Here is a 26,965-nt window from a genome sequence, read left to right as displayed (position 1 = left end):
CCGCGTGATCCCACCTCCCACCTGGGGCGCTCCGCCCACTCTTGGCCGCCGGGTGCGCACGCGCATTCGCTGGCCTGTTTTGACAGCTTGGGTCGTGTAGGATGTGAGGGAGCAAGAGGTGTCGCGAGAGTTAGCATCACCCCTCCCTGTAGGCGTTGTAACTATGGCGAGCTTGGGGATCCAGGCTGAGCAGGAGCCGCTCTTAGGCGACCGCACACCCGGAAGCAGGTGAGCGGATGCTGGGGGAAGGCGCTCTCACTCTCCGCTCCGTTGGGACTGGCCCCTTTCCTGGCGTCCGCCGCGCGGCGTCAGCGGAGTAGGGGTGCCCGGGCGGCGGGAGCGGGGCCGGTCGCGCGAGACCAGGAGGCGCTCCCCCCGCTGAGAGAGGGCGGCCGCGGGTGAGCCGGCGGGTTCTGCAGAAGGTGTTTGGCTTTCAGAAACGCAAACTGCCTCTTGGACTTTCACTTCAAAGGCGCAGGCGCCAACCTGTTCTGCATTTGGCCCTTTACAAAGCTGAGCACTGTACAAAGTTCACAAAAATTCAGAAATTGTGGTTTTAATTCATACTCGAAGATACAAATAAACCTGTCTAAAATGGGTTCACTTTTGTCCTATGCCAAATACATAAAGACTACTTTTTTTTTAGCATTTAAGGGATGAAGTGGATTTTGACCCTTATAATTCCGGTTATTTTGATCCTACTTTATGGACAGTAATTCAGAATTGTTCCAGTTTGTCTCTTACTGAAACAGGGCCCGGTTGGGACCCCCAGCAAGGAGGCCTTGCCCTGTCCCTGGCCTTGCCTTTCCCTGCCCTAGTGCTTAACCATTCATCAACCCCCTCCCTGTGGTTTGAGCTTGGAATGTTCCCTGTCCCAGTGAGCTTAGGGTGTCCCCTGTCCCAGTTCTCTGCTTTAGATAATTACCCGGAAACTCATGCTTGTTTAATAGTCACAATGCCCCCCATGCTTGCCGATTACAATCTCTATGGCCTAGCATTCTTTCCAGGTTACTGTCATCACTGCTCCTGGGTTGATGACCACACCTGCAAGCGACGTTGCCAGAGTGAAGGCTCCATGCAGACCCCCCAACCATTAAGTAGTCTCTGGAGGAATGCCCAGATTTTCCCTTAAATATCCCAGGCTGGTCTGAGAATGTTAAGGCAGTTTTTGGAGGTGTTAACCCGCTGCCTTCTCAGACCACCGTGCTCTGATAATAAACGCTAATTCTGTGACCCAACTCCTGGGCTGGCCTATTGGCTGAGTGGCTCAGGCAGCAGGAGCCCCAGACTCGTTTCCCCTCCGGTTTCATTACTATGTAATTAAGTATGCACTTTTGCCTTTAGGGAGTCAGAATTAAGTATCATTTTTGAAACACAGTAATTGTGTAAAGTAATTTAAAAAATACACAGTTCAATTTAAGCTATGACCACGTTAATTTTTGCTCATTTGTCCCACTTAATCCCTAAACCTTTATTTCTACCACTTTGAAAATCTTTGGAAAATGTATATCTCTGGTTCCTGATTTACTAAACAATATATGTAGTGCAATTATATCTATATTTTATCTTGAGATCATTAATATCAATGCTGAAATAATGTAATAGAGTGATGTCCTCAGCCTATTGATGCATTATTGCTTCTATACTAATTTATGATACACTGCTGTACTTTTTAAGTTTTATGTTTGTTTTTTAGCTTTTCTGCCTATTCTGTTCCTGGCAGACTATCCGTCATCATGTTTTTGTTATCTGTTGGCAACCTGTTTTTGTTGCCAGCAGCCTCTCTTCTCCCTACTTTATTGTGGGGATTTTAGTTTGCTGTTGGGTTGAAAACCATGTATAAACTTCATAGAATTGTGTGTATTTAGAACATGGAAGTTTGATTCAGGACTCTCCTATTTTGAAGGAATGGCATGCATAGTGTTAAGTATGTCAGGAACTAATTTAATATAGTACTTGGCACATACTAGTAGATCTAATAAATGTTCTCTCTCTCCTTCCTTTCCTCTCTACCACTCCCGATCACATTTGGAAAAAAAAAAACCACCTACCGTTTTGAAGACTAATTTGATTCTAAGGACTATTTTAGAAAATAATCTTGAAACCGAAGAAGGCATTTTATTTGTTTTGCGTGTCTTAATTATTTGAAAATATAATTCTTACGTTAAGGTAACTTTAACTGTGTATGCCTATGTGAAAATGTAATGACTACACACACTCATCTCTACCACCTGACAGAGGTAGGATGTCTGGTTAATATACTTGCCCTTAGTCCAGGTCACAGGCCTGTGTGAAAGATCAATCAATTCAGTCTGGAGGGGCCTGGGTCTCTCTTGGTCCACTAGTAGAACACATGCTGGATGAAAGGCAAGTATTCCAGGAGTTTTCAGACTAGGAATGTCTTATGTCACATCAAACCTTCCTGGTGTCACTTCTTCATTAACTCTGCTGAAATTACCCAACCAAAATAGCTTCCTGCAGCAAAGGAAGCTGTCATCAAGTAGCGCATGCCCTAATGATGACAGTAATTACTTTTAATACCTAGTAGCTGTACATATCCCCCCTATGGGAGATCTAATTGTTATAACTAGTTTGATTTTTTTAGATACACTTTTATTCATTTTGTCAGTTTAACAAATTTCAACACTCTTGAATAATAAATTTGTAACATGCCAACAATAGCAAAATATTTGGTTTGCAAAATGTTTTGCCTTTTTAAGCTATCTCGTGTCTCCCAAGTTTCTATGTACAGTGATGCATAAATACAACCCATGGAAATTCAAAGAAATAATGCTTATTCATAGATTAATCAGTACAGCAAAACCAATATTAGTAAATCATACCTGTATCATATCATTTTCATGACTTCGGCAGAGAGAAAATAAAACTGTGTCACAGATTTGCGTGTAATGAGATAACTCCATGCTACTTTTTTCTTCTTTACACCTAGGGAATGGGAGATTATAGAAACCGAGGAGCATTATAAGAGCCGATGGAGATCTATTAGGATTCTGTATCTTACTATGTTTCTCAGCAGTGTAGGTAAGTATTAGAAATTACATAATTAGAAAAATTCGTATAAAATATCATTTAAATTTTTAAAATTATTTATTATGGTAAAAACCATATAACTTAAAATTTACCATTTCTTAGACCATTTCTAAGACCAAAAGTGTTAAGTATATCTACATGATTGTGTAACCAATCTCCAGAATTTTTTCATCTTGCAAAACTGAAACTCTTAACCCATTAAACAACTCATTTCCCAGTCCCTTGGCAACTCCCATTATACTTTCTGTTTCTATGAATTTGAGTACTCTAGATACTACATATAAATGTAATCATACAGTATTTTTCTTTTTATGACTAGTTTGTTTCATTTAGCATAATGTTCTCAAGGTTTAGCCATGTTGTAGCATGTGTCAGAATTACCCTCCTTTTTAAGGCTGAGTAATATTCTGTTGTATATATTATAGGGGAGGAAAAACTTTCCTCTACCTTCTTAGGTTGTGTAGCTGGGGCCTGCAAATTAAACTGACAAAGGACAGATCAATAGGAGAAAAGGGTACAGATTTATTTGATGTTAATATTTTTACATAACACTGGGGCCTTTATAGAAAAGTGAAAACCCCAAAGAAATGTTTATACTTGGGAGCTTATATGCCATTTTAACAAAGGGCAGTGATTGTGAAGAACTAGATAAAGGAAACGGGTTTGGGCTTCTAGGGATAGTAAATTGTGGGAAAGTAACTAGGAACTATATGGGAGAAACTAGGTGAAGATAAAGGTTATTTTAGCAAGGTTTGTTTGTGTAGATTCGTCTCAGCATGGATTCTCCATCTCCAGGGATAAGAATGTTCTTGTCTTTCTGGTACAAGGAGAGCACTTTTCTCAGGGGAACTTTATGCCCTGATTTTAGGCAGAAAGGGGGAAGGCAGATAGCCCTTCCTGCATCTGTTGATTGTTAGTTGCCTTCAGCTTCTCAATATGCCAATGTAGTGTATTTGGGGGTGATTCTGCTCCCCTTCAGTTTATACCTCATTCTGTTTATCCCTTCATCCACTGATGAACACGGGTTGCTTCCACCTCTCATGTCTCATGAATAGCTGCTGTGAACATGGGTGTGCAAATATCTCTTCAACATTCTGCTTTTAGTTCTTTTGGGTATAGACTCAGAAGTGGAATTGCTGGATCATATGATAATTCTATTTTTAATTTTTTGAGGAACTGCTTTATGGTTTTCCAGAGTTGCTACACTATTTATATATCCCACCAACAGGCAGGGTTCAAATTTTCCCATATCCTCACCAATTCTTATTTTATGTTTATCTAACAGTAGTTATCCTAATGGGCGTGAGGTGGTATCTCCTGGTTTTGATTTGCATTTCCCTGGAGGCATCTTTTCATGTGCCTATAAGCCATTTGTGTATCTTTGGAGAAATGTCTACTCAAGTCCTTTGCCCCCTTTTTAGTAAGGTTGCTACTGAGTTGTAGAAGTTCTTTGTATATTCTGGATATTAAAACCCTTTACCAGATACATGATTTGCAAATATTTTCTACCATTCTGGGACTCTTCTTTTCTGTGCTGATTGTGTCCTTTGATTCAGATAAGTTTTAAATTTTGATCTCTTTTTTTCCTTTTGTTGCCTATGAATCTCATTTAATTTTTATCTTGACACATACCATACAAATTGTAAAGTGCAAGAATCTTAATTTGTATAGCTCGATGTAATCTATTTTAATCTATTAACAGTATCTGAAAATATAGTTACTACAAAGTAAAACTTCATGAGGAAATTTTTTTAAATATTAAGAACTGTAATTATGTTAAAATGAAAAGGAATGAAAATATATGGGAATTATTGATATGATAGTTTTTAAAAGAACGTTTTAGGGAATCAATTTTTTTTCAAGTCTAGACTCTCTAAGTCTGTAGACAATAACTTTACAAGTTTCCTGAGATAGACTCAGTGAAGGTCATTTTACTAAATTGTTTTTCAAATCTTTTCTGTTTATCCAGTGACCCTCTTGTTCTCTTTCACTTACCAGTGTTGTTCATGATTCAACACTGAGTAAAAACAAATTTTAAATAAAGCTAAAGAAAAGGACAAAATAAAGAATATTTTCAACAATTCTTTGTAATACAATTTCATATCAGATTTTGTGTCTATTAGGATGCCTTCTACAAATACCAGGAATAAAATATTAATTCAAATTGACTGGGGCTTTGGCTCTGCTTCCCAGTAACTTTGGTTTTAACCCTCTTCTACGTATTGGCTTCAGTTCTTAGACTGTGGCATGATTGTAGCAGCAGTTTCAGGTGTCACATCTATTCATACAAATTTTTATTCATCAGAATTGAGGAGTTCTTTCCCAGAGGTCTCCAAATAATCCTCCCCTTATGCCTCCCTGGTCAGAGCTGGGCTACTTGTCAATTTCTAAACCCATCATCTGCTAGGACAGCGGGGTTACTCTGAATTTTTTTAGATCAGTCAGGATTTACCCTCTGGAAATTGTGTGGAAACAGTTTCCCCTAAAGCCTGTGGCTTTGTGGAGAAGTGATAGATACTGGAATACAATTGGGATTCTATCAGGAAGGAGGAAAGGAGCAAATAACTGTTGTTTAGGTAGCAATATCTTCAATAGACTGTTTTTTCACTTTAAATACTTCTAATTTTTAGTATACTCAATAATCTAAAATTATAAGTAATAATTTCAAATTTAACAGTAAAAAAATGAAAAGTATTTTAACTTCAGATTTTAATTGGCATGTTAAAGATTTTGCTTGTTTACAAATTTGATTGTGAAACTGTAGCCTTGAATTTAAATATTAGTTGACTCTTTCAATCCTCTTTTCATAAAAGTTAATGTGCAAATTCAAAATACACTAAAATGAAACTAATACTTTTTAAAGAAGGCTTTATAAAAGGGATGAACATGCTATAACATGGATGAATCTTGAAAACCTTATGCTAATAAAGAAGCCAGACACAAAAGACCACATATTATATGATTCTGTTCAGGTGAAATTTCCAAGATACGAAAACTAATAAAGACAGAAGGTAGATTAGTGATTGCTTAGGACTGTTATGGGATTGGATGGAGGGTGGCAGAGTAATAGCTAAAGGACCCAGGGTTTCTTTTTGAGTCACTAAAATGTTCTAAAATTGACTTTGGTGATGGTTGTACATAATTGTGATTATACTAAAAACCACTGAATTGTATACTTTAAATGGTTAAATTGTATGGTATGTAAATTATATCTTAATAAAGCAGTTTCTTAAAAAAAATAACCTTTATACAATTTTGAGTGGATGCGCCTAACATTTAAAATTGACAAATAACATTGGAGTTTATCATTACAGTTCTCCAGCAATAAAGACTTAGCAAAAATAATGAATTTTCCTTTATGGTATGGCCATCTTGAAGTATCCTGCTTCTTCACAGCCACTGCACCCTTTAGATAATCATTTCTTTGTCCTAGTCTTCCCTACAGTCAATTCTGCTTCCCAAACAACACAGATTAGAGATCTAGCACTTCCTCTCTAAAAACGTGGCCTTTCCTCTATTCATTTCTGCTATTAATATAATATAAAAACTTAAAGCTTTCAATAAGTTCTATTTAGAGTAAAGTATATGAGTAAGGACAAAAGCTCCCCTGATTTTCTTACATTAATTATGGCTGAAGACTATAATTATACCGTGTTTCCCTGAAATTAAGACCTAGCCGGCAATCAGCTCTAATGCATCTTTTGGAGCAAAAATCAATGTAAGATTCGGTCTTATTTTACTATAAGACCAGGTATAATATATAATATAATAAATATAATATATAATTAATGTAATTAGTATAATATAAAATATAATTATACTACCGGGTCTTACATGAATTTTTGCTCCAAAAGATGCATTAGAGCTGACTGTCCAGGTAGGTCTTATTTTCAGGGAAACAGGGTACATTCTTTTCAAGCCTTAATATATCTCTTCCTTCTGATAAAACCCCATTGCTTAATAAATTAGACATTTTGGGGGCATAAATTTGTAATTCAGAATGATATTTTAAAACCCACACTATAGTTAAAAAATTGTTATCTATAGAGTGAAGTAATTATAGGTATAAATAACAGTTTGTCTCTTTACAGGATTTTCCATTGTGATAATGTCAATATGGCCTTATCTCCAAAAGGTTTGTACACGTCAACTATTCTTCTTTGAAGCAGCTGTTGTAGCAGTAACTCTTATGTAGTTAAGAGTTTTCTAGAGTCTCTTTGGTATTCTCTGATTTAATTTTTACTAGTACTATATAACTTGAGATAATTCCTCAAAAAAGGCTTATGAGTAAGGTGATCATATGCTTTCTTGTGCAAACCAGAACACTCATGAAGTGAGAGGAGTGCTGTTCCAGAATAATAGGATTATACCCGGACAGTCCAGGCAAATGCACGTGTAGAGTCACCTACTTGTTAGTCCCTTTAGCGTCCCATCAATGCCCTCTCCCTAATAAAAAGAAATTCAACTACATTTAGTGCCACATTTGCATTGCTATTTTAAAAATTAATTTAAAAAATTATATTACATGAAATTATTACCATGACCATGACACTAAAAATTCTTTCCATACTGGCAGTTACTGGAATTGAAACAGAATATTTAACAATTGTGGATCACTATCTTCTTTGCTAAAAATACATTTCCATGTATCACAGCTCTTTTGATTTCTATAGTCCCTGTACCTAGTCTATTTAACCTCAAAATTCTCAAAAGAAAGGTGTTCACATTTAAGTCTGCTCAGCACAATATGTTGAATTATGAAAAGGTACACAGATACTTGAAAAACTCACCAAAGGTAAATTTATTGAGTATATGAACATATAACTAGTTCTTTGATAAAACAAATTTAACATTTTCACCAAAAAAGTTGTCAATTATTTTTCTCAAGTTATTTCACAATAATATTGAGAGATCAGTGTGTGTCAGGCACAGTACTGAAGCTTTCACAACAACCCTGTAAGGTGCTTATTGTCACTCCTGCTTGACAGGTAAAGAAACTCAGACTCAGACAAGTTAGGTAGGTTGCCCAAGGTGTCACAGCTAGAAAATGGCAGAGCCACACCTATCTGAAACCAAAATTTGACTTTTAACCACACTGCTATGTTCCTACGACCTTAAAAGTTTTAATTCTTAGTTTAAGAATATTATCTCTTTGATGGGATAGTATGTTACCAAATATTACTTAGCTTAAAAGCCATCTGTGAGAAAGATAAAAAGCTATGCCGAAAAACCAGAAAAAACAATTACTACTAAATTGTCTGAAGGAATTTGGCATTACTTCGAATCTCTGAATTGGACTGCTGCCCCTACCTGATAGCCATCAGCCGAGTGATTCTTTAGGCCCTATTGTTCACAGATGGGGTTGATTTCCAGGAAGACTCATATTCTTAAACCCAGATTTTGAATTGGAATGATAGATTATAGGCCTAGGGAAATAGTGGGAGTACTCATGCATTGAGTTACAATAAAACATAATAAAACTGACATGTTAGTAAAAACAATATACTGAGAAATACTCATTTTATATTGTATAGGTAACATTCATTGAGTGCATAGAATGTGCTGACATGGCCCTAAGCATTATACATGTGTTGGCTCAAATAATTCTAACAGCTCTGTCAAGTTATCCTCATTTGACAGATAAAAATAAAGCATGCTGTTTTTCTTCCCACACCCTGGCTACTCAAATACAGGATTTTTCAGAACCCAATAAGTAGAACCTGGTTTGGAAACATCTTGATACCTGCAACTGTGTTTATTCATCTTTGTATCCCTATTGCCTAGGTTTTGTCATAGCAAAAGCCTCAATGACTGTTAATTATATGAATAAGCAATAATCTATAAGTAAATAGTTGAGGTTTGGGACACACATATTCATATCTTACCTCACATAGCAAAGCATTAAGATTTCTAGAACTTGGACTTTGTCAATATTAACATGTTTAGAGAATGTTTTGAAATACAGTGCCACACACTTTGGGTTTTATTGGTTTTTTTTAGAGAGGATATAGAACCAACTTTCAGTGAAGTGTGTAAAACCAAACCAGTTTACAGATAATAACCTTACAATATAAGTGGGTAAAGGTCTGAAAGCATGTGTGTGTATGTGTGTGAGGCACACAGAGACAGAGACATACAGATATACATACACACAGACCCAGGTAGACAGACATGGGCAGTTAGGGGGGTGTTGCTTGTCCAGACTAAAGAGATCCTGGAAGACTTTCCAAAATCAATTACACCTGAGCAGAGTTTTGAAGGCCTGCAGAAGGAAGTTGGTCACCTGAAGGAAAGGTGGGGGTCCAGGAGCAGGAGGTAGGAAGGCATTGCTGGTGAAGGGACAGTAGAGGGACCTGTGCAGAGGCATGGAGGCAAGAATTTGGTGCATTTTGGGAACTTCAAACAGTTCTATCAGGCTAGAAGTTAGAACTGGGAGGAGGGAGCATGCAGAGAGATGCAGTTTGAGAGGAGAGACAGTGGCCAGCTTGTGAGTTAGTTTTTCCTGATAATCAGTGTAGATTTTATCCTGAAAACCACCATAACATAGAAACTTTTTTTAAGTGCTAGAATCCTGAATTATCTGTGTTGAAAGTAAGCATTAGTTATCAGTTTAATGAGAAAACTGTCTTTCAGCTTTTGTGTTTTGTCTTCTTTATTTGACCATTGTGCACAGTTTAAAAGAAAAAAACATGCTAATGGCTGTTTAGCTTATGGAGTAGCATTAAGTCTAAATAATTTACTTTATAAAAATAAAGAATGGCATATTATTTTTGTTTTATATATACATATGTACACATATCAGGGGTGCCAAAAAAATGTCTACAAGTGGACACCTTGGTCAGTGTTGCTCAAGCAGCAGTTCACCGTCATCAGAAGTGTCTGGACGCTGATGGGAACCGCTTTGAGCACTGCTCGTAAGTGCAGAAGTCAGATGTGACTTGTATTCATCTTTGTTATCGGTATATATCGAGGATTACAATTTTAGTAGTTTTTTCCGTTCCTAAAATGTGTATACATTTTTTTGGCACCCTCTGTATATGATAATCTTTTTAACAAGATTTTTATGAACCAGATAGTTCCATAATCATTCCAAAAGATAAAGCTTCCCAAGCATTTTTTCCTTGTATATAGTGAATTATTAGCACATTTAATTGAAATGTCATAAGGTTGAACCCCATATTATAGTGTTATAAAACTTATGCTAGAATTATTGGTTTTATTTTTTTAAATACAAAATGTTACATAGTCAAAAATGTATTTAGGTTTTATACTTTACTTTTCTTAGATAACAATTCTTAAAGCATTGTACTTTTTTCTGCAGATTGATCAGACAGCTGATTCAAGTTTTTTGGGCTGGGTTATTGCTTCGTTTAGTCTTGGCCAAATGGTAGCTTCACCAGTATTTGGTGTGTGGTCTAATTATAGACCAAGAAAAGAACCTCTTATTGTCTCCATCCTCATTTCGGTGGCAGCCAACTGCCTCTATGCTTATGTCCACGTCCCAGCTTCTCATAATAAATACTACATGTTGGTTGCTCGTGGATTGGTGGGATTTGGATCAGGTAATATGTATATATGTATGTATGTATGTATGTATGTATGTATGTATATGTTTGCTTGTGTCAGTCACATTCATCCTGACATTTAGGGCCCAGTCTCACCTGGTATCACCTCCTCTCAGACTCATATCCCATGGTTCTATATAGATCTGTGATTGCAAACAGACAAGTATCTTCCTATCATTTTGCCTCTGCTCATGATATTCCCATTACCTATAGTTTCTTTCTTCTATTCCTATCATTCTTCATCCTTCAAGATTTAGTTCAAATTCCACATTGTCCACGAAGCTTTCTTAGGCTACCCTGCCCCTTGCTTATATATTGTTTTGCACTGTGTTCATCCTGTATCACCAACCGGACAGTAAACTTTGTAATCAGAGACATTTATGACTTTTTAAAAATATTCTATGGCCCCTAGCACAGTCTCTTGCACATAATAAGTGCTCAATAAATTTTTTGGAGTTAAATTTTTAGTGGATTTCTTTTTCTGTTTCTTCTATTACAGATCCAAACAGATTGTGGCATCTTTCTTTTATAGTTGTAGCAATCAGTAGTATGCCATTCACTCAGTGCTTTCTCAGTATTTAATGATGAAAAATAGTTATCATTCTTGTCATGCTGCTTTTTCAATTCATTCCACTGTTTTCGTATTTAACTGTTTTCGTATTTCTAAAATTAACATTTTCTGTTAATTGATGCATTTGCTCAATATACATGTAAGATCATAAAGAGGAAGCAGTGACTATACTATAGATTAGTATTTCTTCTTTCGTATAATGCCAAATTAAGTTGAATTTTTATTTTGTTACTTTGGATTATTGTGTTTTTTCTTAGGCAATGTAGCAGTTGTTAGATCATATATTGCCGGTGCTACTTCCCTTCAGGAAAGAACGAATTCCATGGCAAACACAAGTGCATGTCAAGCATTAGGTTTTATTCTCGGTCCAGGTATGTACTTTTCACTTGTCATTACTTAAATTTGATTTGGGAAAACTTTTGAGGTTGAAATATTAAGTGAAATCCAAGAATAAAACCTCATAGGTGAAGAGGAAGGGAGGGAAACTAATCTTTTTTGATCCAGCGGTGAGTCTAGGCTCTTTATATATATGTTAACTTCTAAATTAAGTGCTGTTTGTCCATTTTTTACAGATTAAGGCACCAAAGCATAGAGAATATAAGTAAATTACCTAAGGTCAGCCAGATAAGTGGGAAATCTGAGGTTCAAACCTATACTCCAAAGTATATGTTCTGTAAAATAATCATTTAGCTTGATGTCTCTGCAAAGGTTTGCTTTTTCCATTTATTAGAAACAAAATTCTTTCAGCTGAAGGATTTAAGCAACGTTATAGGAGATTCTTTATCCTTTTGCCCTTGGCCCGTACCTTTAAGATGTATTAAAGGTTGAAGAAAATGAAAGTTTTAAAAACACCATTTTCTTCCTCTTCCAAAGCTTCTATCCTTCAGCTGAGTATAAACAAATCGTACTGAGATTTAATACTTCCCCAAGGCTAATTTTTTGCTGAATAGAGAAATTAGTAATTCCTTATGCCTAGAGTAACAGTGAAAAGCCATAGAGTTGGCTCATGCATTGAATACTGAAGTTTTGAATATCATCAGTGTGAATCCAACCCACTTTACTTCATTAAACCTCATCCTCACCCCCGTTTCCATTGCTTCCTCCTATTTAAGCCAAGAAAAAGCTCCACAGAGAGAATCTAATTCATCATTCACCAATAACTAATATTTCATTTTAGTATTCTGGAGTGAAATGTAAGCACAGATATAGAATAATTGGATCTACTGCCATATTATATAAAATACATGAGGACATAGTCTGGCCTTATTTATTTACCACTCTACCCTCAGGGTCTAGGACAGTACCTGGTACAGACTTAGGTGCTCACTCAGTAAATATGTTGACCACCTAAAAAAGTATTTTAGATGACTCATTAAATATTTTGTATTATAGATGAGTAAATGTGGGCCTGAAAGCATTAGGTGACTTTTCCTGTAATGGTAGTGACCACGCCAACAAGCACTGAGTGTTCACTGTGTGCTCGATGCTGTTCCAAGTGCTGCCGGGCCACCGGGCCACGCAATGTCTTACTTAATCCTCACCCTAAGGTTACCTGGGACTTCCTGGAAGAGGCAGATACATGCGTAGGATCTAAATCAGGAGAGCAAACCAGAACTCTTCCGATCTTGTTTGTTGCTGCAAATCCAATTTTAAAATATTCAGTATACATATAATTTAAATACTATATACACAGTAATATTTAAAAATATTTACTTGAAATGTGACATTTTCTATTTTATAATGAAATTGATGAAACTTTTATAATTTATTTATGGAAGAAATTGTATAATTTAAATTTCCTATGGAGATTTTTTTTAAAAAACAGAAGTTACTGACAAATTACTTTAGATACAATCCCTTGTGAATTCATGTACATCAGTGTTACTCAAACTTTTTTTCATTATTGACCTGCTAAGGAGCCTTTTTAGATATTATTTTTTCTAATCACTCCATTCCATGACATTTTAATACCACAGAGCTATTTCATATCTTTTAGTACTCTTTGCATGTTTGTGCATTATATAGAGAAAGAGTAAATTTTTGCCCCCCAAATTTTCTTCCCTTTGTTGAGATGCTGTAGATGGATGATTCCATCATGTTACTTCCAATTTTGTGATAAATGTCTTTCACAATTTTTTAGCTTGTGCCTCCCATATAGTAATTCATCTGTATATATTTTTTTAAATAAGTTTTTCAGACCTGTTTTGCACTCATTGGAGAAAAGGGCGTGACATGGGAGACTATAAAGCTGCAGATAAACATGTATACAGCACCAGTTTTACTTGGCGCCTTCCTGGGAGTTTTAAATATTCTTCTGATCCTTACTGTATTAAGGTAATTAGAAATCATAAAACTGCATTTGTAGATTGTGAAATTAAATAAACATTATCGTTGGGAGATAATTATTCCTATGAAATCTTTATTTCATATTTGATATCTATAGTTGTGTTCATATTTTTTGATCAGCTAATGCACGTAGTACTCGTACCTAAATAACAGACAATCTGATAAATGAGAAGATTATAAGTTCTGAAGATTCAAGGTTTAGATTTGATTTACTAACTATAGGTTTCTAAGTATGGAAATGCAATGAAAGCAACATTTTAAGTAGATTAATGATTAGTATCAACCTTAAATACAAAAGTTACTTCAAATATATCTCCCATCTTTTATATATTAGAAGAAATTTTATAAAACTATGGAAATTTTGTTACTGTATATTTCTTTGGAGTGCTTTAACCAAGTCCAAAAGTATTTGTAACTAGTATTTAAAGTCACTGCAAAACTTCAAACACTGATTAATATAGATGACATATACTTTTGGATGAATTTTTTTAATATGGTAGCATAAGAATCATGACTTGTATCTTTTAAATTTTATTGGTTATATCTCATGGTAATAATTTCATTACTCAAGCTAGTAAAAGAAACTATATCAGAATTTATAAAGATAGAAGGCTAGTAAAATTTAAACCATCTATCTATTATATTAAGCCTTTCATGGATACAATATTTATGTTTTTCTTTTTAAGAGAACATCGTGTGGATGACTCAGGACGACAGTGTAAAACTATTAATTTTGAAGAAGGTACTATTAACCTGTGTGACTAAATTATTATAACATTATCAAAGTATTTCTTATGATTCTGTCTGTTTGGTATGTACTTTTGCTTCTGAGGATAATACAAGGGGTGATTGGGGGGAAGATCCTCAAAATTGAAAGTTACCTAACTTGCTTTTTTTAAAAAGGACATACTGATATCAGTTATTTGGTGTTCATGACTGGCAGGGTTAAAATCAATGCTAAAAAACTTTGTATTGTTTTTGAAGAACCAATATCCTAAAACCAGTTTTTTGTGTGTGATTATAAAGGGAGGTCATAACCCTATGTTTTGTATCCAACGTACTTAATTGCCAAGTATAGCAGCCTACTTCCAAACCTCATTTATCAGTGGAGAAGGAACTCCTTTTCAGAAATCCTGAGATATAAAGGCAGGCGCTATTATGAAAAAAATTATAGAAACTTACTGTGTCTTAAAAATGTCACTGCCTGATTCCTGCTACTACACATACACTACAAACAGCATAAATGAACACATATGTGCACTACTTACTTGGTTTACTCTGAATAAGTGGGTAAATTATAAAATAGCATGGTAGCTGTATATAAGTAGATCTATAGGCTTCACATTTCTCAGTTATAACAGGAATAGCTTATACTGAGTGTGTAGCTTAACTACGTAGTTCAAAATAATTCCATATACTCACTCGGTCCTCCTAATTTTTAAAAAAATATCATAACTTGGTGGTTCTCTGTAAAATATATTTCTTGCAGAAACATAAATGATAACATAAGGGCTTCAAAAAAACTTGTAATGACATAAGGATATTTACTACTTTCACGTAGCAATGTAAATTCAAAATATATATTGAAGTAAATCAGGACTGAGAACTGATTTAAACTATTTAAGGTCTTCATGAAATCCTCATGAATTTAGATTTAGGTAAGGTAGAAAAAAAACCTGCAACTGAAATTTAAAGCAAGTATATTCAGTATGAGATCATTTTATAGAATTCTGTACATTCCTATTTTAGATTTGGAGACACCAAATAGATAATCAGAGTATTTCCTATAGAATTGAAGTGTATCTCCTGGGAAGAAAAGTTACTTTACTTTTACATGCCATTTAAAAGTTATTTCTGTCATATAAATTCTGTTACTTTTCAGTTGTTTTGAAATACTTAGTCATAGAATTTGCTACATATGATTTCTACACATGTAGGTAATATAACTTTTCTTCTGTTCACTGTAGCAAGTGCCGATGAAGTTCAGGTTCCCCAGGGAAATGTTGATCAAGTTGCTGTGGTGACCACCAATGTTCTGTTTTTTGTGGTCCTGTTTATCTTTGCACTTTTTGAAACGTAAGTTTTATTCTGTCTTTATCTGAATCAGATTATGTAAAAAACTTGTATTTCTTAATGCAGCATTAAACAGGGATATAGATGTTCTCAAAAACTTGATGTAAGACATTTTTCTTGTCATGATGTAAACAGTGTATATAAATTTTATGATTTTTAACTTGAATGTAGTTAATTCTGTCTGTAATCTTATTAGCCTTATCTTACTTATAAAAAAATCTGTTTCCCTCATCTTTCTCCCTTTTCTCTGAGTTGTATATGTATAATTATAAAACCAATTTGTCATGATTAAGTTATATCAGTCCCTACATGGGTTTTACTGATCCTGAAAAAACAAAGAAACCTAGTATGACATATTACAAAATCTCTGCTTTGTGTAAGCTTTGTTGACCTTTGGTTATCATATGGCTTCTTTATTTTTAAAATGCCTTTTCATTAGGAGGAGAAGGTCCAAGATGGCAGAATAGGAAAAAAAATCATTATGGAAAAAAAAGCCTTTCCATTATAAAAATAGTACATACTTGTAAATATTCCAAGCACAATAACTGTATTTTCACACCCATTCTTTTCCTTGGAGGTAACCACTGCCAACAACTGCTAATTCTTCCATGTGTATTTTTTTCAAACATTTATTCTATACCATTATTTGTGTGTGTGTGTGTGTGTGTGTGTGCGCGCGCGCGTACTAAATACACATAAAATATGTGATATTACCATTGGATAACTTGGTTCATTCCCTTATCAACACATTGTAACATTTTTTATGCCAGTACATATGGATTTGCTTGTTTTTTTTTAATTTTTAAAATTATTGAAATATATGAAAGTTTCAGTTCATCTGATTTTGGGGGCATTTTAAAAAATTGTAAAGTATAGATAACATACAATTTACCACCTTAACTATTCTTAATTGTACAAGTCAGTGGCATAAAGTACATTTACAATGTTGTGCCACCATCACCGTTACGCATCTTCAGAACCTTTTCATCATTCCAAACAGAAGCTCTGTACTCAAACAGTAAGTCTCCACTTACCCTCAGCTGTATCCTGGTAACCTCTGTTCTACTTTCTCTTTATGAATTTGACTATTCTAGGTACCTCATATAAGTGGAATTACAAAACATTTGTCCTTTCATGTCTTGCTTATTTCTCTTAGCATAATGTTTTCAGGGTTCATCGATGTTGTAGCATGTGTCAGAATTTCATAACTTTTTATGGCTGAATAATAGTCCATTGTGTGTATATATTTTGTTTATCCGTGCATCCATCAATGGACATTGAGGCTATTCACATCTCTTGGCCACTATGAATGACGCTGTGATGAGCACTGGGCTACATGTATCTGTTTGGTCCCTGCTGTCGGTTGTTTTGGGTTTGTACCCAGAAGTGGAATTGCTGTATTACATGGTAACTCTATGTTTAACTTATTGAGAAACCACCAAACTATTTTCCACATCAGCTCATCTGATTTAAAAATTTAAAAATGGTAATGTTCTTTTTTTTAAAAGAATGACTACTTTAAATATATTTCAATTCCATCTTGTAGCCAGTTAACAGAAGGAAATAAAAAGTAGGAAAAGAAGCTTGGCAAGGAAGGAGACAGTCATATAAAAGAAGAGAGACATTCGGAGGTGGGGAGAAAAATATATACTTAAAAAGGTAGAGATGAAGAGACTGAGAAAGAGAACAAAAATCCCAGAAGATTCTAATAATTTAATAATAGTAACATTATTTTATTGAAAAGAGACCAATTTAAACCAAAATATAACCATGACTATTTAGTTATATTAGAGTGGTAGGAGTTTGGGTTGGTTTAATTTTCCTGTTTTTCATGCTTTTTGCAATGTGGATGTATTATTACTTTTATAATTAAAATAAATATTAAAAAATGAAAACACAAACAGCTAAAAGCACATACTCGTATGTAACAATATCTGCTTAAAATGTGTTAAAATTTCTGTTTATGTAGATCAGGTGTTTGTGTTAAAAGGGATGCAAATTCTTGAATGTGTCTGCATCATTGTTAAAGCCTCTATTTCAAACTTAAGTAACAATGACTAGGATTTAAATAAAATAACTTCTTTTTTGTTTTTCTAGTATCATTACTCCATTAACAATGGATATGTATGCCTGGACTCGAGAACAAGCTGTATTATATGGTGGAATAATACTTGCTGCTCTTGGAGTTGAGGCAGTTATTATTTTCATGGGGATTAAACTACTTTCCAAAAAGTAAGTTATCTGTCGTTGGTTTTGTTTCAAGTCTGTTTTTCCAAAGTGAGACATGAAACAGAGTTAACAATGTAAATGAATGTGTTAGTAAAATAATTTAAAGCTTTTCTCTCACGTGTTAGTTTTAGTCCTTCAACATTAGCAGACAGATATAAAATTTATTAAGGGAGTATGATATTTCTATACCATTTGGCAAATTCTTTAGTAAAGCATGATATTTTACAAAGTAAATAATTATCTTCTATAATATGTTTTTATTTAAAGTATTTCTGAAATTATTTCATAAAACATTGTTCTGCTGCATGGTGGTGATATGCTGTGCAACAAAAAGATTCAACAGTTAGGTCTGGAAAACTGTGGTTAAAATTATGGAACTTCTTTACTCTAAAATGTCTAAATCTTTAGTACATACATATTATGTCAGCATCATGACGACTATAGCATGTAACATTTCTGAAAGTTATTTGTAACTCTGACCACAGAACATTTTTTTAAAGAAGCATTTTGGAAAAGTACAACCGTAAAGAACACACTTTGGGATTATTGCTTGTATAAAATTTAAATTCATTCATATAGTCTGGGGTGGGACATTAGATTTAGACAGTTCTAACAGTTTAATTATTCCTAAGATACTTTAATAGTATTTTAAAACCTTAATAAAGTTAATCAATTAGCAAATAGTGAGTCAGTGTGTAGTGTTAGGTGCTGTGATGGATACTATGAAGATTCCTGTTCTTATAGAGCCAAGTAGGGGGCCAAGATATAGATGTAAACACAGACATAGATCTGTATTCAAAGTTAAGTAAGAGGAAACGCATTACATCTTGCTACAGAAGTAGAGCAGCCCTGCTGAGAGGCATTCCTACAGACTGTCCTATTCCATCCCTTCAAAGAGCCTGTATTCTACTGGGGGGAAGCCAATAAACACAAATATGAAGTCAGGTTGGGATCTAAGTAATAATATTACGAAGGAGAAAAGAACAGAGTGGCAAGGCAGGGTTGGGAGCGAGGGGAAGTGTTACTTTGACAGAGTGCTTGAGGAAGGCATGCTTGAGGAAGTTAGATCCCAGCGGGGACCTCAGCGAAATCAGAGAACAGCCTAGCAGTAGCCTGGAACTCTCCTCCCCAGAAGACTGAGCTTTGCCAGTTTAAGGACAAGTAGGAAGGCCAGTTCAATCAAAGCAGAATGAGAACAGCAAATGGGAGATGAGGTTAGAAAGATATGAAGCCTTGTGGGTATTCTGAGGGTCATGGGAAACGTTTGGGGTTGTCTGTTTTGTTTCAGGAAGCCCTGGGTCTTGTTTGTATGCTACACTTTTGATTCTGGGAAATTTCTAACATATACAAAGACGTTGAGAGCATCATATACTGAATCTCTAATATCCACTACCTAGCTCCAACAATGAGAAACTCCTGTTAATCTTGGTTCATCTACACCTCTACCTGCTCCACACTCCCTATCCTTTACACATCTGCTTTATTTTGAAGTCGATTCCAGACACCATTTCACGTCTTCCATAAATATTTCAGTATGTATCTCTAAAAGTTAATGATGACATTATCCCATCTAAAACAAAAAATTTAAGTGATTTATAAATATAATCAAATATCCAGGCAGTATTCAGGTTTTTCTCTACTGTTTCACGTGTTTTTTTGTTTGTTTGTTTGTATTTAATTTTGTTCCAGGGCTTAATCACGTGACTCAGATTCTTAAGTTTCTTAAGTCTCTTTTAATATGTTTTTTTTTTTTTCCCATCTCTCTCTCTTTCTCTCTCTCTTTGCAAAATGCTGGTATTTTAATTCTATCGTTCCTTTATTTATTTGCTGGAATACTTTATTTTGTGAAGGAAAGCCAGGGTGATTCTTTCCTTTTATTTTATTAGCTGATTTTTAAAATAGGGTTGGTTCCCTACCATCCTCTAAAAGTGACCAAGTGTATTTTATTTTAATACGTGAATTCATAGATTGTAACATTTTTTATGTGTTTTAGTCCACTATCTTTACTGTTGTTTTGGTGTTCACATTGTCATGCTTGGGGCCATAGTGGCTCTGAGCCCTTTTATCATGGTCACTGACAGCTTCTGTACTCTCTCGTATGACGAGATGCCCAGACTTATCTTACACATTTTCTGTTCCAGACCTGAAATCAACCAGTTTTTAGAGGAATCCTGGTTCCTTTTAGTGGGAAATAATATTTAGCATTAATATTAACTGGTATATCACCAAAAGTGTCAATATATTATTTTATTTATAGTTTTTAAAATTATAAAAGTAATGAAACTATGTTACAATGTTTCATTTTTAAATTAGAGTTTCTGTTCTTTAACAGGATTGGCGAGCGTGCTATTCTACTGGGAGGACTCATCGTTGCATGGGTTGGCTTCTTTATCTTGTTACCTTGGGGGAATCAATTTCCCAAAATACAGTGGGAAGGTATAGCCATACAGAATTCTATAATGTTAGCCCTGTTGTTCATCTAAAATGAACAAGTAATGCACTGTACTAATTTTGTTGTTACAGATTTACATAATAATTCAATCCCTAACACCACATTTGGGGAGATTATTATCACTCTCTGGAGGTTCCCGAGAGCAGATCACAGCGAAGAACCAATTGGCTGCCCAGCTGAACAAGCCTGGTGCCTCTACACCCCCATGATCCATCTGGCCCAGTTCCTCACGTCAGTTGTGCTAATCGGGATTGGCTACCCCTCCTGCAATGTCATGTCCTATACATTATATTCAAAAATTCTGGGACCGCAGCCTCAGGTGAGTCAGTTACCCTGGTATTGCAATTATGTAAAATATACTGGAAAGCACTCACATTTTGTGCTACCATTCTCTATTTCCACACAAGGTGATTTGAGGGATTTTTATCATTCAGCATTTTGTATTTTTGAAAAACCCACAACTTTTGTATTCTAGAATTTAACAAATATACTCTTAAGAACTCAAAGATCTCCTGAACTTCAAGAGTTTATGAGTTCAAAATCATTTTCATAGGAAAAATATCTGCAGCATAAAATTCTGAAACTCAAGTTAGGCAACAGTTAGAAAATCAAAACTGATAAGCACATTGGAATCTAGAATTGATTTCTTCTGGTCGTAGGAACAATTACTGAAAAATGAAAACAACAGTTTTAAAGTATACAACAGCTATGTATACTTTAAAATTAGTTTATATCATAAGAATTTCCATAATCATTATATAAAAATTAGAAAACATATAGAAGCAAAATAGATAAAAGTGTCAGAGATAATTACTACTCATTCTTTTAAGCAATTGCTGAGCATTCCATTCATAAATATAGCGTAATTTATTTACTCAATCTATCAGTGATGGACAGTTAAGTTGTTTTCAATCTGGGGATATTAAAAGCAATGTTGCACTGCACATTCTTGGGTGGATTGCATGGGCTGTAGTTTTGGACAGTACTTGGAGGAGTGAAATGCTGTCTGGTCACTGCAAGGTCACTGGAGTGAGCCAAGCATGTCTTCATATCTCTTGGACTAGTGACTTGAATTTTCTGAGATTCAGTGTTCACATTTGTTAAACAGAGATAACACCAATCAGAAATTTGTGAATACTGGAAACAATGTATATAAAGCACCTAACACAGTGTTTGGAAGATAGCAAATAGAAAATAAATGTTAGCCTTAAAAGATAAATTGAAAACTCATATTGTTCCCAGGGCGTCAGCAGACATTAAGTTTGTCCCTTTCATCTACTTTTATTTTTCCTAAGCTGACTCTATCAAGGAAGTTTATTGTTCGTTATTTGCTGTATTTCTAGAGAGGCATTTTACATTTAATTCACAAATAAAAGATGGAGAAAGTGATTCCTGTGAGTTTCTCATAGTTTGGTAATAATAGCATCATCTTTGTTTCTAAAATAACTAAACCTGAGTATCAATCTGCTTCTCCCCTCCCCACCCCACAGGGTGTGTACATGGGCTGGTTAACAGCTTCTGGAAGTGCAGCACGGATTCTTGGACCTGTGTTCATCAGCCAAGTATACACCTTCTGGGGCCCACGATGGGCATTCAGCCTCGTGTGTGGAATAGTGGTGCTCACCATCACACTCCTGGGAGTGGTCTACAAAAGACTCATTGCTTTTTCTATAAGGCATGGAAGGATTCAAGAGTAACCTAGTTAAGACGGTGATGGAAACTACTTGCTGTGTGGGCCTTCCTTTACTAAAGCCTCTGCTAGACAACTGGTATGAGTCAGTTTCCAAAAGTCAGGCTTCAGATACTGTATATTTTGAATAACAAGAACATATATTTAATAACACAGGGAATTCTATGTGTAATTGTGAGCAGTTACATTCTAGATCATAATTTATCTCAGAAAAGAAATAATCTTCATATAACACCTTTTTGGGGTTGTATGAACTCATGAGTGAATGGACAATGGTCTATAACTGTGAAATTGTACTCTTCTTTAAGTTATTATTTTTAATACTACACCTTGTGTCTTATCTCACTAAGTAACCCCTAAGTTAATAGATCAGTAGAAATAAGGCTAATATATTTGAACAGTAAAGAAGATTAAGAGATCAAGATGGCTTTCACTACCTTTAGTAGGCCTAACTACTTTTTTCTTTCAAGTGCTAATAAGTAACTCACTTTAGAAGCACAAGCCAAGTATGTGTTATTATTGTACACACATAATGAACAGCAAACTATTTATTATAATTATTGGCATTTTCAACTTCCATAAATTCTGGAGAAAAACTATCACTTTAATTATTTACTTTTCCCATCTCTTAATAGTAGCAGGGTAGACACAACAGGTTTCAGTCTAAGTCTGCACAGCTATTCAGAACTGCAGACTTACATTTGGGTGGCCACGATGGCCCCAATCTAGTTAGGCTCATACATACTTGAAGCAAAATGGCTTTAATGTAACAGTTCGCTGAGCTTACTTGAATATATGGTCTCTGCGTATACATCTCTACCTCTACCTATGTTGAATGCTGATAAAAGGACCTAGTACAAAACTATGTATATGGATAATCAGTATTACCAAAAAAGTAAAAATATTTCTAAATACTTTTCCAAATGTTTTCTACTCTAAGTTATATTTTCAAACCTGAGAGTAAACACTATAATCAGCACTTTATACTAGGTTTGTTGTACTTTGTTTTTTAGACTTGAACAATAGAAATTTATTTCTCACAGTTCTGGAGGCTAGACATCCAAGGTCAAGATGTTGGCGGGATGGTTTCTTCTGAGGCCTTTCTCCTTGGCTTGTTGATGCCTATCTTCTCCCTATGTCTTTTGTTTCTTCCAGCTTTACTGAGCTATAATTGACAAGTAACATTGTGTAAATTTAAGGTATACAACTTGTTCTGATACACTTATATACTGCAAAATGATTGCCACCATAGTTAGCCAACACCTCCATCACATCACATAATTACCATTTCACCTTTGTGGTAACAACATTTAAGATCTACTCTCTTAGCAAGTTTTAATTATATAATACAGTATTATTAGCTATAACCACCATGCTGATTATAATCACCTTAGATCCCCAGAATTTATTCATCTGATGTCAGTAAGTTTGTACCCTTTCACCAATATATCCACATTTCCTCCATCCCCCAGACCATGACAACTGTCATTCCGCTCTCTGCCTTTAATAATTCAGCTCTTTTAAATTCCACATACAGGTGATATCAGACCTAGCATAATGCCCTCAGGGTCCATCCATGTTGCCACAAATGGCAGGATCTTTCTTGTGGCTGAATAATATTCCATTTTATATATACAGAGAGTGCCAAAAAAATGCACATTTTAAGAGGTGTTATCTTAAGAGATATTGTCTTAAAATGTGTATACATTTTTTTTGCATCCCCATTTTTTTGGGCACACCCGGTATACTTAAGACAGGTGTGAGGTGGTATCTCACTGTAGTTTTGATTTGCATTTCCCTGAGGATGTGACGTGGAGCACCTTTTTACATACCTGTTGACCATTTGTATGTCTTCTCTGGACAAATGTCCATTCAGATCCTCTGCCCATTTTTTAATTGATGTTTTTGCTACTGAAATTTGCTGTACTTTTAAATCCAACCTCTTCAGCTGTAATAGAAGCAAGCCTTAATCTGATAGAAATTATCCTATGATTCCATTTTGGAGATTGTTTTCACTCTTCTCCACCTCCCATAGCAAGCCTGTGTTTCAGTTAGATTTATCAGTTTTCTGGCTCTTTGATCAAGTCCTGGAATCCCTCTTCCCTGATGTTGTACAGCTCCTTCCTGTCTTTCCTTTTTGAGACACTCTAGTTCTAAAGATTAAATTTCTCTTTTGGTTTAGATACTAATAAAAATAACATAATAAAATAGCATAATAAAAATAACAGGAATGGTAACAATGAAAATGATAGTAGTGACCATTTATAGAGGTCTTTTCATATCCCAGGGAATGTGTACCGTTTAATTCTGAGTTTTATAGAGTGAAGTTACTATTATGATTCCCATTTTGCAGGTGAGGAAACAGAGGCACAGATAAGTTAAGGTACTTGCCTAAATAACAGTCTTTATAGTCCACACTCTTAACCACTACATTTTTTTTTCTTTTTTTTATTAAAGTTTATTGGGGTGACAATTGTTAGTAAAGTTACATAGGTTTCAGGTGTACAATTCTGTATTACATCATCTATAAATCCCATTGTGTGTTCACCAACCAGAGTCAGTTCTCCTTCCATCACCATATATTTGTTCCCCTTTACGCTCATCTACTACCCCTTTTCCCCCTTACCCTCTGGTAACCACTAAACTATTGTCTGTGTCTGTTTTTCTCATTTGTCTTGTTCTTTTGTTGTTTTTGGTTTATGTATCACATATCAGTGAAATCATATAGTTCTCTGCTTTTTCTGTCTTATTTCACTTAATATTATAATCTCAAGATCCATCCATGTTGTCACAAAGGGTCCTATATCATCTTTTCTTACCGCCAAATAGTATTCCATTGTGTATACATACCCCAACTTCTTTATCCATTCATCTATCGAAGGACATTTTGGTTGTTTCCATGTCTTGGCCACTATAGATACATCTGCAATGAACATTGGAACTCATGTGTCTTTATGTATAAATGTTTTCAGATTTTTTGGATAGATACCTAGTAGAGGGATTGCTGGGTCATGTGGTAATTCTATTCATAATTTTTTGACGAACCTCCACACTGCCTTCCATAGCGGCTGCACCAGTCTGCATTCCCACCAACAGAGTATGAGGGTTCCTTTTTTCTCCACAGCCTCTTCAACACTTGTTACTATTTGTCTTGTTGATGATAGCCATTCTGACTGGGGTGAGGTGATATCTCATTGTGGTTTTCATTTGCATTCCTCTGATGATTAGTGATGTTAAGCATTTTTTCATGTCTATTTGCCATTTGTATGTCCTCTTTGGAGAAATGTCTCTTTAGGTCCTCTGCCCATTTTTCAATTGGGTTGTTTTTTTGTTGTTGAGCTTCATGAGTTCCTTGTATAGTTTGGATATTAGCCCCTTACGAGGCACTGTTTGCAAAAATTTTCTCCCATTCAGTTGGTTGCCTCTTTATTTTGTCGATGGTTTTTTTTGCTGTGCAGAAGCTTTTAAGTTTCATATAGTCCCATTTGTTTATTTTAGCTTTTACTTCCATTGCTTTTGGAGTCAAATTCATAAAATGCTCTTTGAACCCAAGGTCCATAAGTTTAGTACCTACGTTTTCTTCTATGCAGTTTATTGTGTCAGGTCTTATGCTTAAGTTTTTGATCCATTTTGAATTAATTTTGGTACATGGTGACAGATAGCAGTCCAGTTTCATTGTTTTGCACGTGGCTTTCCAATTCTGCCAGCACCATTTATTGAAGAGGCTGTCTTTTCTCCATTGTATGTTTTCTGCTTCTTTGTCAAAAATTATCTGTCCATATTTATGTGGTTTTATTTCTGGGTCCTCAATTTTATTCTGTTGGTCTACATGTCTGTTTTTCTGCCATTACCATGCTGTTGTGATTATTGTTGCCCTGTAGTACAAGCTAAAGTCAAGGAGTGCGATACCTCCAGCATTGTTCTTTTTTCTTAAGATTGTTTTGGCTGTTCGGGATCTTTTGTGGTTCCAAACCACTGTATTTTTCACAGTGGGGAAAATAGCCCAGAAAGTTTCAGTAGCAGTTAATCAATCGCTAATTGTAGGGTAAATTAAATAACCAATAATGGTGACTACTATTAGTAGAAGTATTTGAGAAACATAATTTGAAGCCTGCTGACTGGGCTTTTATGTTAGCTTAATGGTTAACCATGTAAGAATATGACATAGAGAAGTTTCCAAACTTCTAAAAATCTGTAATACTGAATAAAATTCAGATAAAATGACGACCACCTTCCTTTTTATTGAGAGCATGTTCTTCTTAGGGGATTATATCCGTGCACATCCTGGCAGAAAAAATAAGGAAGTGACCTGAGGTTAAGGGGAGAGCAGGGAGGTAAAGTTTAAGGAAAAAAATCACCTAGTTGAGGTCATGAGTGGGACAAGTTGAGTATAAATTGAAAAAGATGATAGGAGAACCTGAGGTATGAAAAACTGCTAAAAATAGTATGTATTTAAGAAGTTTTTGAAAACCTAAACTTAAACTTGATTGTCTTATTTTGTAGGGATTTATAATTTCACAAAGCTTCTTCATGCTACGTTTGGCTACATTTAAAATAAACTCTTCCAGTTCATATAAAACTTTTCTCTTTCATGAAGTAAAATAAATCTGTAATTTATCGTTTTGGAAAGGATAAACTACTTAAATGCATCTATTCAACTATTTTGAGAGGAAATTTGGGGTACCATTTTTGACCACTGTGGACTTATTTGTAATTCAATGTATTCAACATTGTGAATGTACATTTTTTAATAAACAAGATTATTATCTATGTACCTTAAGCCTTAAAATTTTCCTTATTCATACTTTCAGTACATATTATAGGGGTACCCACCATGTACCAATCACCATGGCACTGTTGGGAATACAGCAGTAAACGCAATACAAGCCCCTGCCCTCACGGACTGACATACTGGCAGGAAAGTCAGACATTAGCCAAACATGACACAGATGATTATCCTCAATGTAAGAGAAGCACAGGGAGCTAGA

General features: G+C 35.1%; 1 protein-coding gene across 1 annotated transcript; it reads left to right on the top strand.

The window, feature by feature from the left end:
- Positions 1 to 89: 89 nt before the first annotated feature.
- On the top strand, positions 90 to 26,755 carry MFSD8 (major facilitator superfamily domain containing 8). The gene is made up of 12 exons (XM_081076922.1): positions 90 to 228; positions 2,951 to 3,042; positions 7,143 to 7,186; positions 10,373 to 10,613; positions 11,445 to 11,558; positions 13,377 to 13,521; positions 14,220 to 14,275; positions 15,501 to 15,609; positions 17,704 to 17,838; positions 20,168 to 20,271; positions 20,359 to 20,606; positions 21,778 to 26,755. The coding sequence occupies exons 1-12, from the start codon at positions 164 to 166 to the stop codon at positions 21,982 to 21,984; spliced, it is 1,560 nt and encodes a 519-aa protein (XP_080933048.1). The 5' UTR covers positions 90 to 163; the 3' UTR covers positions 21,985 to 26,755.
- Positions 26,756 to 26,965: the final 210 nt, after the last annotated feature.

This window comes from Rhinolophus hipposideros (genome assembly GCF_964194185.1).
Source record: "Rhinolophus hipposideros genome assembly, chromosome: 16".
Taxonomy (NCBI): domain Eukaryota; kingdom Metazoa; phylum Chordata; class Mammalia; order Chiroptera; family Rhinolophidae; genus Rhinolophus; species Rhinolophus hipposideros.
This window is presented reverse-complemented; position numbering and strand designations above follow the sequence as displayed.

Coding starts and splice junctions, on each gene's coding strand:
- MFSD8 (XM_081076922.1), top strand. CDS start 164: ATGGCGAGCTTGGGGATCCAGGCTGAGCAGGAGCCGCTCTTAGGCGAC. Junction 229..2,950: donor GACCGCACACCCGGAAGCAG/GTGAGCGGATGC, acceptor CTTTACACCTAG/GGAATGGGAGATTATAGAAA. Junction 7,187..10,372: donor TATGGCCTTATCTCCAAAAG/GTTTGTACACGT, acceptor TTTTTTCTGCAG/ATTGATCAGACAGCTGATTC.